Here is a 16,483-nt window from a genome sequence, read left to right as displayed (position 1 = left end):
CTCACGGGCCTAGCTGCTCCGCGGCACGTGGGATCTTCCCGGACCAGGGCACGAACCCGTGTCCCCTGCATCTGCAGGCGGACTCTCAACCACTGCGCCACCAGGGAAGCCCCAAACATCACTTTTATACGCAATGGGAAACCGAAAAAGTTCACGTGACTTGCTTTACTCTTGTGGTCTGGAACCGAACCTGCAATACCTCCAAGGTATGCCTGTGTTCAATGTGACTTTCTCAGTTTTGTGCGAAAGGTGTAAGAAAAATAAGTATTACTGTTTTCTAGGTGAGCTAAAGAATTATTTTCATCAAAATCGCTCTTGACACCCAGCCCCCCAAACACACAAAATCTACTGGTCAAAATGTGACGCAGGTCCATCTGTTTAGTTTAAGAACATTACTGGTTTTATAACATACATTTTTCCTACAAACACATTAAGATCCTTATTTTGTTGTTTCCCCGTTTTGTTTACACATGGGGCAGGAAGGGGTCTGAAGTTCCATTCAACTCACACATGACCTTGGACTAGTCATTGAACGTCCAGGCAACTCAGTTGCCCCCAGTAGGGAAGAGGCAATGTTTTTCCAGGCTGCCTTTGCAAAGTTCTGTAATTTCACATGGAATGACTTTTACAAATGCATAAGCACAATACAAGATCCCTTTTTGGTGCCACACAGTTTGAAAAGGGGAGTTGTGAGGAGATGTCCTTTTATGAGTTGATGACTTCTCCAAACTCAGGACGGCAGGTGAAGATGATTTCAGAATTTCTGCATCTTCTATCTACTTCGTCACCTGAGTGTGACAACGGGCATAGCAAGGCTGGACTGCACCTCCCAGGTCCCTTCCTCTCTGGCTTCCTAAGTGCTGCAGCCTGGGAAATGCTACAAACTCAGGGTGTGGAAAACTTTTGTCCCTCAGACATCCTCTAGAGACTCCTACAAGGAGGAGGAAGGCGCCTTTCTGTCGAGCTGCAGGAAGCAGCCTCCAGCCCTCTCCACAGGACACTCAGAGGTGGGGCAGGGAAGAGAACAAAATGTGGATGGGAGGTGTCAAAGGCATCTGAGGACTCCATGCACTGACCTCAGCCTTCAGTTCGCCTTTGATTTTTCTCCTGGAGGTGGGAGGGGGTAAGACGTGAGAAGGCCATCAAGTTGAGGTATGTGTGGACAGAAAAGGAGCTTACTTTCCACTATGAAACTCACTCTAGTAGCAGCATTTTAAAAAACAAGGATGAAGGATTAGAGAGAATGATTCCCATTGTGTGTTGGCTTGGCTTTAGTGAGGAATAATATTTTACCTTTTGGTGCCCAAGAACACTATTTCCTGGTAGGTAGGCCTTTTCAAGATGCCATTCAAAATGTTTTCAGTGACGGCTGGGAGAAAACTTTCCCTTAGAAATATTATTTTGGAATACTTTCACTGAATTTCACTGAAGAAAGCACTGTTCAGTACAGTCAATAGGGGCTAGGAAATGGTATCCCAACCCCCTTCCCCAAATATTAAAGACAGAGGCTCGAGTTCTCCATTCATGAGGCCCCTGAGACAGGACGCAGAAACCACTCATTTGTCAACCTGGGACCCTAACATTTCAGCTCTCTACCTACCAGCACAAGCCCCCTAGGAAACCGCAAAGTAATTGCAAGGTTCTATTTGGCCACTAAATATTGTTTCCTCAATTGAATCAACTCCTGCCAAATATATGTCCATAACTGGAATCTACGGCCACACACACCTGGATGAAATCCTAGCTATCATGTACAGCAGGTGATCTCAGGCAAGGTAGTGAACTCCCCCGAGCCTCAGATTCCTCATCTGTAAAATGGGAATAATTATATCTACTTTGTGAGGTTGCCGTGAAGATTACATGTGACAATGAAAGCAAACTTCACAATAAATTTTAGCTTCTATAATGTTATTACTATTCTGTCAAAAGTCTGTGGATTTTTAATAAAAATTAAAAAGGAGTATCCACACTAGAGAAGGATGACTATTGTTTATGTGTGTATCTATCTATCTATCTATCTATATACATATGGGCTAAAAACTCAAGACTTTCTTCCTACCCATTGTTAATTATGATGGCAAGAAGGGAATAGCTAGTGAAAAAAATGTTAAGACACAGTAGACCTAATTAAAGAAGCTCCAGCAGGACTACACCCTACTTATCATTGATCATGATAATCCTTAACAACAACACAGGCTCCCACAAGGAAAAGTACAAACAGACAGGAAGAGCCTTTCTCATCTGGGAATCTTACCCCTTTTACATTAATGAGATTTCTGACTAATTTGAGGCGACAAGAAAACACCACTGATTGTACTCACTCCAGCCATCCGTTCTTATAAAACATATTTTAACCCTATAGCACTGTCCTTCTTAAAAGAGTAAGAATTACCATCAAGTCCCGGAACTCCTCCCTACACAATGGCCACACAATCAGATACACAGACAATTGTGAAAATCCACTGCAGAAGAGCATTTTCCTCCTAATTTCACAGCCATGGAAAAGAGGCACTTGGGACTGTGCTTTTTAGGACACAGTGCTGGATATTTATACTTTATGGTTGAGTATAAGTTCCCCCTGACCACCAGCAAAGAGGACAATTTTTGATGTCTTGAACGCTGTATAGATTACTCCTTTGTGTTGTAGCCCCCAATGCCAAAGTAAGTGTCTTAGAGGTAAACCCAGCTAAAATGAACACTCAGAGAAACTCAAGAGAAATGACTAAGTTTAGAAATTAAATTCTCTCTCCTCCACTGGATTCTAACTCATATAATTCTAAGCATTAGACTAACCCAACTTTAAAAATGAAAATCACCCTTCTCCCCGGGTCTGCTTTATAATTTCAACAGGCTTGGCATGACGTGAGCCTCCCTGACAGTTGTACCATGGGCCAGCTTGTGCTATAATGTTCTAAAGCACTGAGAATTCGGTCTTTAGCGATTTGGCAATGTCCAGGGAGGAAGGGGAAACATCTGAAGTTATTTTTATTTTTGCAAGTCCTCTGGTTGTACAGGGTGAATGCTAGGGTGGGTCAAGTATTGTCTGGAACCTTCAGGGTCTTTTTTTTTTTTTTTTTGCATGGCCTCATTTCCGTCTTCCTGTTGCTAGGAAGGAGAGCTAAGCATGAGAAACGCGTGTTTACAATACTGGACCATCCTGTCCAGCACAAGGCTCTCTTCAGAAAAGTACGATTCACTTCACCCACTGTACTTTGGATGCCCCCATTCTTCTGAACCAAATCACCCTCCCCTGAATATTTTCAAATTGCATATTTACCCACCTAAGTCATAAAAATACCACTCTCATTTGAACGTTGCATCATGGCTTAAAATCTCCATGGGGACACCAAGGGAAACCCAAGTACTTATTTTTGTATTTAAAACCACCTCTTGGAATCCCACCAAGCTTCTGATTGCAAGGCATCTCACTGGGGCCTCCCATACCCTCTTTAAAGCACCACACCAGTTTTACAAGGAAGAGTTTAAGTACTACCTACATTTTTCACCCACTTCACAGGGATAAATTGTTTAATCATAACAAGCTTTTCTATTAATCTGGTATATTTTCCAGAAGCAACCAAACACCCCCCTTTAATGTAAAAACACCCTTAAACTTTGCTTGGTCTTTGGTTTTTGAACTACAATATAGAACAATAACAAAATAAAGAAAAAAAGGCTTTAGTTTTAAAGGGGCATCCGGTCTCTCAGAACCTTTGCTCCAAAACTATAGGAAAATCCTTTGATTAGTCCAGTGTATTAAAACTTGGAACACCGCCTTCACTTAGCCATAGTTAATTGCTTAACAGTGTAACATTTTCATTCTTTAAGGAGGTAAATGGTGTTTCTCATAAGATCCACAATTAGGAAGTTAATACATAAGTAAGTCACTGAAATGACGTTTCTCATCCACTCTTGGGAAAGATCAAGTTGGAAGCTACTTAATCTCATTCTGTGGAGTAGGGAAACCATGTCAGCCCCCTTTCTTGAGCTTCCAGTAAGTTTGGTAAGGCGGCGGTCCCCAACCTTTTTGGCACCACGACCGGTTTCGCGGAAGGCAATTTTTCCACAGACCGGGGTGGGGGGATGGTTCCGGCAGTAACGCGAGTGATGAAGAGCGATGGGCGGCAGCAGACGCAGCTTCGCTCGCTCCCCAACCACTCACCTCCTGCTGTGCGGCCAGGTTCCTAACAGGCCACGGACCGGTATGGGTCCGCGGGCCCGGGGTTGCGGCCCCCTGGTGTAAGGTGGCTTGAAATAAAATAAAATCTGGTTTTGTCAAAAGCAAACTTTTAAAAACAGCTGGGAGAGAAAGTCTGCTGTGCTTCATTTTAAACTCTGAACAGTAGTGCTAATGAAAAAAATATGCACCTAGGATTGGACCACGCTGTAAATCTGGCAGGCCACAATAAAAATTAATACACACAATCGCCAACATTTTCTCAGAAAACGTCTCGAAATAACGTCTGAATGCACACCTGCTAACTATTTGACACTCATTTCCCAGGACTTTAGTTCTATTAGGGGGGCTGTTGACTTACGGGGCACCCCTCGGACCATCTGCTGCAGGCTGCAAGCCAAGATGGCACTGGGTGCCTGCATTAATTCCACACTTATGCTCGGCAAATTATCTCTGCGGAGGACCAGCCTGCAGTCCAGATGGATGCTGAATTAGTCAACCTCTTGGAGCTGCTGATAGATTTACATCCAGAGTTCTGCTGGGCTATTATTTTCCCTCATCCCTTCAGCAAACAGAGTTTTGCAAAAAAAAAAAAAAAAATGTAATTTGAGACTCAGTATTCTGCCTTCTCCATAGCTGTGATTTTTTTCCATCCAAATGCGTCATATATTCCGCCCTCACGCATCTTTGCATAACGGATGGCTCTGCCTGGACTGCATTCCTCCATCTCACCGGCAATCACTGAGGCAGCTTCTGAATCCTAAGAATGTACCCATTTGCTAAGCAAGTTGAGTGTAAAATGACTCAGTCAACGCAAGCATGAGGAAAGGTTTTCTTCTCCACAGTACAGATTAATGACTATATGCAGGGGCTTACTTCTACACTAATTAGCATAAATTGGGTACTGAACATCAGTCCCAGACACTGGGCTAAGCCCTTGTATTAGCTCGTTTGATCCTCAACACCTCCCCACGCAGTAAACACAGTTATTACCCCCATGTTGCAGATGAAGGAGGTACAGAGACGTCCTGTCAATTCCCAGATTCGCCCAGCAAGCAGGCTGCAGACCCAGGATTCCCACCCCGCCGGCCTCACTCCGGGCTCGCTCTGACTCCCCTCGAGACAGGGGCTGTGCGCTGGGGAAGTAGCGCGGAGACAGTAAGTTACACGTGGCGGCGTCGGTTTGCCGTGGCCAGAGGTGTAACTCCTCTCGAAGGATCAAAGGCTCGGCCCGCGACGCTGGAGGTGGGGACAGGGACACAGAGGGGGGTAGGGGTCCAAAAGGCCGTCGCCTCGCTACGGAAAAAGCCGGATCGCGCGGTGCGCTTCCTTCCTTTCGCCGGCCCCGGGACTCTCGGCGCGCGGGCGCCTCCTCCGGAGCCAAGGGCGTGGGCGTCTCCATGGGGCATTTTAGGAAACCCAATCCAACGCCCCAGCACGTGAAGGCATAGCCTTCCAGCAGGCGCCCCACATGTTGGACTGGCTAAACACCTCCAACATTCTCCAGAGGCCGGCAGCCACCAAAGCGAGACTTTCCTGGCTAAGCCTGAGTTATTTTCCAGCGTCTAAAATACTTGAACAAAGACGGCTGGAAATTAAAACAATTTTTTGGTGAATTTACTTTAAAGTAGTTAAAAAAAAAAACTTTCCAAGGGTCACTACGGTCTAAACATCCCTAAATAAGATTCTCAAGAGAGTCAACGTTGATTTTGGACTTGCATGGTGAAGGACAGCAAGTACGGAGCCCGGAACGGTCCTCGAAGGGAAGAGAGTAGAAAGAAGATCGCGCCGCGACCCTCAGAGCCAGAGGCCACCGCCTGGGATTTAGAAAAGAATAGAAGGGCCGCCAGCGCAGCTGGGCAGGAAGCCAACGGGTCCTGCGATCCCGGACCGGCCCTGCGCCCCCAGGCCGGGCGGGAAGTTATTGTGGGTTTCACTTCATCAGTCACGGTCGCCTTCCAGCCCGCAGCCCTTCCCGGAGCCCACCGGGCGTGCCGGCCCGCGGCCCCCAGGGGTCATTACCCGAGATTAAGACCTCCCTCCCCGAACTACGACCCTTGTTTTCCCCACACTCCACCTCCTCCACTCCAAGAAACTCGGGCGACACTGTTCCGAGCCTCCTCGGAAAGCGCTGCAAAAGCACAGAACGTCAGGCACCGACTTGACAAGGCAGGGTGACATTTCCTCCGCGGCGGGTCCCCTCCGCAGCTGGCTCTTGCGGCCGGCCTGACGGCAAGGCACAAGTCTAGCTTACGTGTTAGGATCATGGTGTCCGGCTTCTCTCTGCACATCAAGTGTGGCGGGGGACGGCGGGCGCGCAGTGGGGAAATCGAGGCAGCCCCACGCAGCTCGGCTCCGGCGCCCGGACCCACGGCGGCACCCGAGACGCGCGACCCAGCGGTCCTCAGCGCATCCTTACTCGCCACTCCGGAAAGAACTTGGTGTCTGCCCGAGATCGAAAAGGGAGAGCGCTCAGGGAGCTGGGCGAGAAGCCCGGGAGCGCTGGCTTCCTGAGAGTACGGCCATGGCCAGGACCAGAGCGAAGCGCCCTCGCACTAGCCGCTGGAGCGCTCTGCCTCCCGCGTAGCCAGCCGGCCGCGCCCTCCCGCACCGCCCACCCCTGAGTGGAGGGACCAGGCCCTGCGCGTCGCCTCCCCGCTGCCAGGGTAGCCAGCAGCAGCCTCTCGCAGGCCTCAGGCCCCACCCCGCTCTCCTGGCCCCGCCCCACCTCGAGCTCAGACACCTCCCCTCCCCTCCTCCCTGCGGCCCGACTTGCCCACCGCCGCCTCAGGCAGTTCCCTGGCCCCGCCCCTCCTAGCTCCGCTCCGCCCGGCTCCTCCTCCGCCAGGGTCTGGAATGCTTTCCTCCGGCCCGCGAGTCTGCAGGGGGAAGCCCCTAAAATTCTCCCAACTATTGGCAAGACAAAGGCTGGACCCAGGAGGCATTTACTTGCTGGGGAGGTCTGGGCTCCACGCTGGGACACCACGCACTTTCCCCCTCATCTTTTTCTTGGTAGCTTTGCACACTTTTTTTTTTTTTTTTAACCTCTGTTATTCTGCCTCTCTTCCTGATGGGAACCGCATAAATTCCTGGGAACGGAGGCGAAGTGGGGAGGTAGGGGTGAGTCAGTGTTTCGCCATGTGTAAAATCGGGAGAAGAGGACCTGTCCCTGGGACATTCATCATTCATTGCTAAGGTGCACAGGGGTACAGAGCAAAAGTAAATAACTGACACTGTGGTAGAGAGGGACAACTTATACTCAGCACGTGCTGACTCTGCAGTGTGCAGTCAGAACCAGTGTTTTCCAAACCAAGGCCCTTGGGCCACAACCCAGTGCAGCTCCTGGAACTGGTAGAGTGGACTCTAGGCTGCAGAATTAGAATCTCTGATGTTGAGAACCTGCATTTTTTAACAAGCCCTCAGGTGATTCTGGTGCACTTTAATTTGAGGACCCCTGATATAAAAGGAAGCCTCATTTTAAAAGATCACAATTGACTATAATCTTTGTAAGATTTTTAAAAACTCAGACCTGGATTGCATGAAAATTTCCTTTGGGGCTAATTGATGCTTTCTGCCTATTACCGCTGCGCAAAGAAAACTACTAACCTAAACTCATTCATTCAACAAATATATCCAGAGCATTTATTTACCGTGTGCCAAACAGTGTTCTAGGCTCTGGAGATATAGCAGGGAACAAAAAATATAAACATCCCTTCCCTTCTGGAGTTTCCTTCCTAGTGGGGAAGATGCACAATAAACAAAATAAATAAGTGAAATATATATAGTGTCTTAGATGGAGATATATAAAGGGTAGGGGATACGGAAGCTTGGAGCAGAGTCTTTTTAAGTGGGGTTAAATGCAAATGGGAGAATTTAGTCTCTTGATTATAGTTTAAAATGTATTGATTTCATAGCTGTGTCTTAGTTGACATACGCAAGACTCTTTTTCACCCCATTTTTTCAAAAACAAAATAAAAACACTCATTTCACGACTGACTTCCTTATTTACCCAAACCAGAATTGGGCTCTGAAGAGTGGCATCTCTGGAGGGCGAGGGGTTCCTTTACTTCACAGGTATTTCCAGGGCTTTTACCTACTTAGAACTGCTGGGGACACCAAAATAAGCAAGGGCAGGCCCACTTCTGCCTGCTCAGAGTTTAATCTGCTGAGGAAGCAACAGGGGCTTATGAAAAAGAGGTGCTGTGAGGGCCCCAGGAAGTGGGGACCTGACCTGGCCCAGAAAGACAAGAAGAGGGAGCTTCCCTCTGAAATTCGTAAGCTGCAGGAACTGTCAAAACACCCACAGTGGGCTTCCCTGGTGGCGCAGTGGTTGAGAGTCCGCCTGCCGATGCAGGGGACATGGGTTCGTGCCCTGGTCTGGGAGGATCCCACATGCCGCGGAGCGGCTGGGCCCGTGAGCCATGGCCGCTGAGCCTGCGCGTCCGGAGCCTGTGCTCCGCAACCGGAGAGGCCACAACAGTGAGAGGCCCGCGTACCGCAAAAACAAAACAAAACAAACAAAAAAAACCACCCACAGTTGCCAGCAAGGGGGAATGTGATTCAGGGGATACTGGAAAAGTAAAGGCAAGAACTTTCAATTCCCTGCATGACTGTGTTGAGGAGTTTTAAAAATCCTTAACAGCAATAAACAGTGAGAAGCCACTGTAAAGGAAGAAGGCATCCCAGGATCAGATTTGCATTTTGAAATCTTCGTTCAGGCTGCAGTGCGTACTTCGAACTTAGGAAATAGGAGTATACCACCTAAACTTCTCTTATACACTAACTTCCCTTATTTATTAACAATCCAAACCTCAAAGTTACAGATATTCTAAGCATCTCCTCCAAAGCATATCAATTCTCAGAATAAATTCTTAATATGTATTATTAGCTGGGTGAAGTTGTGGTTTTTTTTTTTTTGCGGTACGCGGGCCTCTCACTGTTGTGGCCTCTCCCGTTGTGGAGCACAGGCTCCGGACGCGCAGGCTCAGCGGCCATGGCTCACAGGCCCAGCCGCTCCGCGGCATGTGGGATCTTCCCGGACCAGGGCACGAACCCGTGTTCCCTGCATCGGCAGGCGGACTCTCAACCACTGCGCCACCAGGGAAGCCCTGAAGTTGTGTTTTAAGTGAATTGGGTTTCTAGGGTCTGTGCAATCTTGATGTACCACCTGCCACTAAGTATTCATCTTCCCAGAATAGAACCTGCTAATCTTTTTGTCTCTTCTTGTTCAAACCTCATTCCTTTTTCCTTGATCACTGATGTTGTCTCCTCTGGATCTTCTCTCATTTCATTCCCTCTCTCTGGAGGTTTGTGAGATATGGATTGCTCATCACCTAGTAGTATTAATAATTCCCGACACATTTTCCTTGGTGATGCATTGGTCTGCATTTGACCTTCCCTGAATCTCATCATTTTCTTCCATTCTTTGGTTTATTGACACAGCCTGTGACCTGGGCCAAATCCCAAATTTTATTTTTTAAATTCTTACTCCTGTTAGAAATGGACATGCTACATTTTGAAAACTGCTACATTTGTAGAATATGGTTGAAAGAAGGACTCTTGGAAAAGGCCACTTATCAGCTGTGTGATGAGTATAGTATTTAGCCTCCCAAACTTCGGTTTCTTCATCTTTGAAAAAAGAGGTTTAAACAATGCATATCTCATGAGGTTTTTAATGAGGATTGAAAAAGCTCAGGAACATTAGTGCTTGGCACATAATAAGCACTCGACAAGGGTAGACATTATTATTATATATTACTAAGTGTTCACATCAAACTAAGCCATGCAATTAGTATTTAAATAATCATCTAGGAGAAGATGAAAACAAAACAAGACCTTGACTTCAACCTTTGGGAATCTGAGGAGTCTTTACAAACTGGGGGAAGGAAGAAGTGAAAAGTCATTAAGAGTTAAACAAACAGTGGTCCTTTCCAGATGAAAGAGGGTCCCCAGGACAGAGCAGAGTCCTTCCTCTCCATGTAACCTTCAACTCATCACCCATGGTGTCATTTGTCTGTCATTGGAAGATGCCATTAGACTGGGTTTGTTAGCTGATGCATGACATGAGATTTGGGTATTGAAACACTGGACTGTAAGAGGCAGAGATTAATGTAGCACATTCCCCAGCCCGCAGTATATATGGTCTTCTGGTACCCCTTCAATACATGAGAATAAAAAGCCGTCACAAATTACACCAAGTTTTTTTGCTACCGTTGTTGCTGCTGTTAAGTATTTGCTCTCAATGGAGGTTAAAACAAACAACAGCAAAAGCTTTGACATGAGGACCTGCGCTGCTGCTGTTCACTTCCTGCCACGCTGTTCTCAGTTGGAGCATCAGTTTCAGGAAGCTGTTCACAGGGATAGCTGTGCCCTGTCATCTACATGGATGTTTCCACATTCAAGTGTTGTATTACCAAGGCCACAAAAATCACAGAGCGAACTCCTAAGCTGCATGACAGAAGGCTGAGTGGCTAAGTGGGCTACTCTCTGGTTCCTACTCTATTTTAATGATTACTATTAGATATCATTGATATTGTCCAAGGGCATTTGTCCTCTTGCATTTTTTCCCACATTTTTTCCATTAAAGAAAAAAGAATAAAACTTAGGTGTCTACAGGCACTCAGGCAGGTAATGCTGGTGAGGGAAGCAAGTCACAGTGGGATGGTGAAAAGTGAGGAACCCAGAAGCCCTCCAAGAAGCACTGCCACTCAGGCTCACTTGGTTGTTGGCTGTGTTAACACAGCAACCCATTGTTCTGGGTTTAGAGATTGTTTTTCAAGAGCCCATAGATTTCTAAATTTTTATACCACACGTCCCAGTTTTTAGATGCTGGCACTAATTAAAAAAAATTGAAACACATGCCAAGTAATTTCAACTTTGGGCTTCATTTAGCCCTGGGGTAACTAGTTTAAACCTCTGCTCTAGTGATAGGAGCCAAGCAATCTCTTTGGAAATTTATTTCTCTCCCACAGGAACTAAAAGACTGATGCTTGGAAAATGTAATATAATTTGTGTTCAATGGAGCATTGTGAAATGAGTGCGGAAAATAGTTTTTTATTTGTAATGTTCGAAGGAAATATGACAAATAGTAGAAAGTTGTTAAAATAATTTGTAAACAGTATCCAATTCAGAGAAATAATTAAATTTGAAATTTAATGGTTGTCCTTAAAACATTCATTTATGGTTAAGCTTCCATGAACCAAGTGTGGGTTCTTTCCCCACCATCTACCCTGGTATTTAGCCTTTTCAAAAATATCTGAAACCCAGATGCCAGGGGTGTAGGATGGTGAAAGAGGAGAAAAAGCAAGTGTTTAGGAGGTGAGATAAATTAGCCTTCTTTTAATTCTACCTAGAATAGCTCTCTTATTCAGTCAGACCTTTTTTTGACTACATCTTTTGAACAAGTGAAGTTAAAAATATGGGGAAGGTTAACTTAATCTGTCAGTGATGGTTTTAGTTCAGAGTGGGGAGTCCCTTGTTCCTGCATAAGTGTGATATAAATCTACTTTCTGAATAATCACTTAAGCCCCAAATATGATCTAGCCTGGCACAGAACTTTTATCATTCAACAACAATTTATTAAATCCTAGAAAGGCAGTGTGCTGATGAAACAAAATTGAACAGGAATAAATAAATCCTGGGATGTCATGTAGAGCATAGTAACTATAGTTAATAACACCGTATTGCATATTTGAAAGTTACTAAGAGGGTAGATATTAAAAGCTCTAACCATAAGAAAGAAAATTTTTTGCAATGATGTGTGGTGATGGATGTTAATTAGACTTATTCTAGACTTACTGTGGTGATCATTTTGCAATATATACATATATTGAATCGTTACGTTTTACACCTGAAACGGATGTAATGTTATATGTCAATTATATCTCAGTTAAAAAAAAAACTTCGGCAAATGACCAACAAAAGAATATAAAAAGAGGGCTTGGAGAAGAAAGCTCTTAGGTAGAAAGTAGAAATAGATACAGTTCTGTCATAGTTCACTGGTGGGTTGGACATAATCCTGATTTGGTAAATCAGTGGGCATGCTTTCCTGAGATAATTACAATATTTACAGTAGAATCTCCTTTGAAAGGCTATTTCATTTAATAGCTTAGATAGCTGATCAGCCCAAGGCTTCACAGCTCAAAATGAAAGAGAAGGGACCCCGGGACACCTAGTCAGTGCCTCTGCCACCTCCAACTGTCATCTGAGCTTCACCAAGGACTGCTCTGAGTCTTTCAAGTGGCTTCTGACAACACAAATGTCAGGCCAGAGAAAAGTAAAAATCGCGATCCTTTTTGAATCCACAAAAGAAACTGGGCTACTTTCCCACTGAATTAGTCGATTTTAATGGCATGCTTTTGATTCTTTGTTTATTCTGACATTATCCTCAATAGTACAGGTTTTTTTTTTTTTAGTCTGTAGCACATTATTGAAAGCTGAGGATGGACAACATTATTTTATAAGCACTAATAATATTTAATATTTTGCTTTCTTATTATTTAACTTTTATGATTATAAAGTATTTATTGTTAAAAAGTTTAGGAAATAGGGAAAGTATAAAGAAAGAAACAAAACTCATAATCACACTACCAGAGACACTGCAGATGATTTACATTTTTATGTCTCTCTTCTCAGTCATTTTTTAAAAAATAAATAAGTAAATAAATTTATTTATTTATTTTTGGCTGCGTTGGGTCTTCGTTGCTGCACACGGGCTTTCTCTAGTTGTGGCGAGCGGGGGCTACTCTTTGTTGCGGTGCGCGGGCTTCTCATTGCAGTGGCTTTTTTCTCGTTGTGGAGCACGGTCTCTAGGCACGCGGGCTTTAGTAGTTGCGGCACGCAGGCTCAGTAGTTGTGGCTCGCCGGCTCTAGAACGCAGGCTCAGTAGCTGTGGCGCACGGGCTTAGTTGCTCCAGCAGCATGTGGGATCTTACCATACCAGGGCTCGAACCCGTGTCCCCTGCATTGGTAGGAGGATTCTTAACCACTGCGTCACCAGGGAAGCCCTCAGTCCGTTTTTTAGGACAGATACTTTTATTGTACAGCATTGAGATCATAGAATATATTGTTTGTAATATTTTATTGCACTTAAAATATTGCTGTATTGAAGAATAGAGGTTTTTATAGTTGCTTCATATACCTTCTTATGGATACGCAACAAATAAGTTAAATGTTGAACTTTAAATTTTTCACCATTTTTCCTTTAGTGAACATCCTTGTATAATAAATTTTAAAGAGCAAGAATGGTAATTTCCGGGACTTCCCAGGTGGCGCAGTGGTTAAGAATCCGCCTGCCAATGCAGGGAACACGGGTTCAAGCCCTGTTCCAGGAAGATCCCACATGCCACAGAGCAACTAAGCATGTGCGCCACAACTACTGAGCCTGCACGCCACAACTACTGAAGCCCATGTGCCACAACTACTGAAGCCTGCGTGCCTAGAGCCCGTGCTCTGCAGCAAGAGAAGCCACCACAATGAGAAGCCTGTGCAACGCAACAAAGAGTAGCCCCCACTCACTGCAACTAGAGAAAGCCCGCGCGCAGCAGCGAAGACCCAACACAGCCAAAAATAAATACATTTTAAAAAGAAATTTTTAAAAAAAGAATGATAATTTCTTTAGGCAAATTCACTTACTTTGACTTAAGAGGTCAAAGGGTATTAGGACATTTGATATATATTTCTGAACTAGAAAGTAATTACCTATTTTACATTTTTACCAGTGTTTGAATGTACCTATTTCTCTTCATGTTAAGTATTGCCAGCATTATAATTTCCATTTATTTTGCTAATTTAATAAGCAAAAATATATTATCTCATTATTGTTTAAGTCTATGTTTGAATACTAAATGGGATAAATTTTTTATTGTGGTAAAACATACATAACAAAATTAATTTTAACCATTTTTATGTGTACATTTCAATGGCATTAAGTACATTTATATCATCGTGTAGCTATCACCACTATCCATCTCCAAAACTTTTTCATCTTCCCCAGCTGAAGCTCTGTTTCTATTCAATAATAATTCCCCATTCTTCTCTTCCCCAGTCCCTGGTAACCACTGTTCTTCTTGCTGTCTCTAGGAATTTAACTATTCTATGTACCTCATATAACTGGAATCATACAGTATTTGTCCTTTTGTGTCCATTCCTTTTGTTATACTGGTTGAGTATTTTCATATTTATTAACCAGTGGTAATTTTAGGATTTGCCTATTTAATCTCATCGCATTTTTTTGATGAAGCATTTTGTCTTTTCTTAGCAATATTAACCATTTGTCATTTATTATAAAAATATTTTTACTAGTTTGTTATCTGCCTTTTAAGCTTGTTTATTTATGATATTAAAAAATTAACAAGATTCAAACAAAATTCAAAGATCTTATTTGTTTTTTTAAATGATTAACTCGGTAGTTTTCTCTATGTGGTTTGAAGCCAAAAATGCTAAGACACAAAATCAATTTGCAAAACAAGGTCACTTAACAGGTAGGATTTTTTGCTTTAGTTATAGGTTTCATTATTTACTCAAAGAAATATTCTAGGTGTCTTATTTGATTTTTCTATCTACTCTAGCATCACATACAGGTGCCGTATATAGAGTAAGCCCTCCGTAAAGATTGCAAAAGGCTGGCAGGGTCAGTGTAAAAGTTGGAGACCTAGGGGCATTGAGTTTCCATAGTTTTGAAAATCTGTGTGAAATCACTCATGAGTTTGTTTTTACTAAGGAGATGTTTTGTGTTCACTTGAGTTGTAATGTGTTGCTTTTCTTCATAGCAGATTGGGTCCTAAAATAAAAATACTATGGCATGGGTTTGGGCAACTGCCTGAAAAATAATAAACAATTCTCTTTCTCAGCTGCTAATACAGCATGTTGGCCATTATAGTGTTATTTCTGGAAACTCCTACACAGCTCCAGATCATCAACTTACTTTAATGGCCAACAGGAGAATGAAGCCGCAGTAAGTTGTCAAGCTTGGCTTTTCATGAATAACTAATTCAGTCAATTATCTCTCATGGATTCAGCTGAATTAAGCTGTACAGGGGGGAACTGCAAGGCACCAACTTAGACATTTTAAAAATAGCCCCGGCAAGAAGAATCATGAATTGTGAAGGACTGGCGATTGAAGATTTATCAGAAGACAGAGTAGATTGGCTCTCTCCTATACAAATATTCTACTGTTGGACTCACAGCTACTTCTGTGCTGATTATTGTTATCTTTTTGATGGGTTGACAAAACAAACATATAATAAAGGTAAATTTCATAACTGAGTTTTCCGGGTCTGAGTTAGAAAAATGAATCTTTGAGGGTCTGTAAGTCCATGCATGTGTAGAAGAAAGAATGCTGATATAAATCATGTTCCTGACCTGGTCACACATATTATCAGTGACCTTGAGTTGCTCACATAATAATATCGCTTGTTCCTTGGTTTATTTTTAAAATTATATATATTAGATATATATGATATATCAGTATTATACTTTATTACATATAAATAAAAATAGATATAATTTATATGACAAAACAAGGATACTGGATCATTTAGCTAAGGATTTTAGGTTGAAGACATAATATAATTTGGAGGTAAACATTATCACAGGTAAGGTATTTAACTCAGAGAGGTTACTTAGTAGCTTGCTTGATTTCACACTGCTAATAACTGAGGAAGCAAGGACTTGAATCTGGGTCTCTCTGCAATGATAATCATGACCAGGGCTTTAAAGTCAAACTATGTGAGCTTGGAGCAGGATTTCAGGTCTCGCCTTTACTAGAATGTAAAATGAGGGGATTGGACCAGATGTTCTCTCCGGTCCCCTCAGCCATCTATAGGTTCTCGTTTGTCCTGATTTACAGTGTAAACCTGAACTTATATTCACATTCACTTCCTTGTATAGGGCTCTAACATATCCAACCTTCAAAAACTCTACTAATTAAAAAAAATGGTGGAAAGGAAGAAGCATCCACTCTGTCGGCCACCATGCCTCATACCAATTCAAAACAGAACATGGTAGGCTTCCCTGGTGGCGCAGTGGTCGGGAGTCCGCCTGCTGATGCAGGGGACATGGGTTCGTGCCCCGGTCCGGGAGGATCCCACATGCCGCAGAGCGGCTGGCCCCGTGAGCCATGGCCGCTGAGCCTGCGCGTCCGGAGCCTGTGCTCTGCAACGGGAGAGGTCACGGCGGTGAGAGGCCCGCGTACCACAAAAATAAAATAAAATAATAATAATAACAAAACAGAACATGGTGCCCCACTGAGCATGCTGCTGCAAAACCCAGAATGATAATTAGAATGGTAATTTCCGGGACTTCCCC

The 16,483-nt window shown here is 43.8% G+C and overlaps 1 protein-coding gene across 3 annotated transcripts in view; it reads right to left on the bottom strand.

Moving 5' to 3' along the window:
- Positions 1-16,483, bottom strand: part of DLC1 (DLC1 Rho GTPase activating protein) — a 398,279-nt gene that overhangs the window by 35,207 nt on the left and 346,589 nt on the right. The window contains exon 1 of one of the 3 annotated variants that reach the window (XM_030832139.3): positions 6,432-6,812. The exons of the other annotated variants lie outside the window; for them this stretch is intronic. Coding sequence (XP_030687999.1) covers positions 6,432-6,468 — 37 coding nt within the window. The 5' untranslated portion in view covers positions 6,469-6,812. Of the gene's footprint in view, positions 1-6,431; positions 6,813-16,483 lie in introns of those variants that run through there. 3 annotated transcript variants of the gene reach the window in all.

Source organism: Globicephala melas, chromosome 21 (genome assembly GCF_963455315.2).
Source record: "Globicephala melas chromosome 21, mGloMel1.2, whole genome shotgun sequence".
In the NCBI taxonomy this organism is placed as follows: domain Eukaryota; kingdom Metazoa; phylum Chordata; class Mammalia; order Artiodactyla; family Delphinidae; genus Globicephala; species Globicephala melas.
The sequence above is the reverse complement of the archived record's forward strand: the minus strand, read 5'-3'. Positions and strand labels throughout refer to the sequence as shown.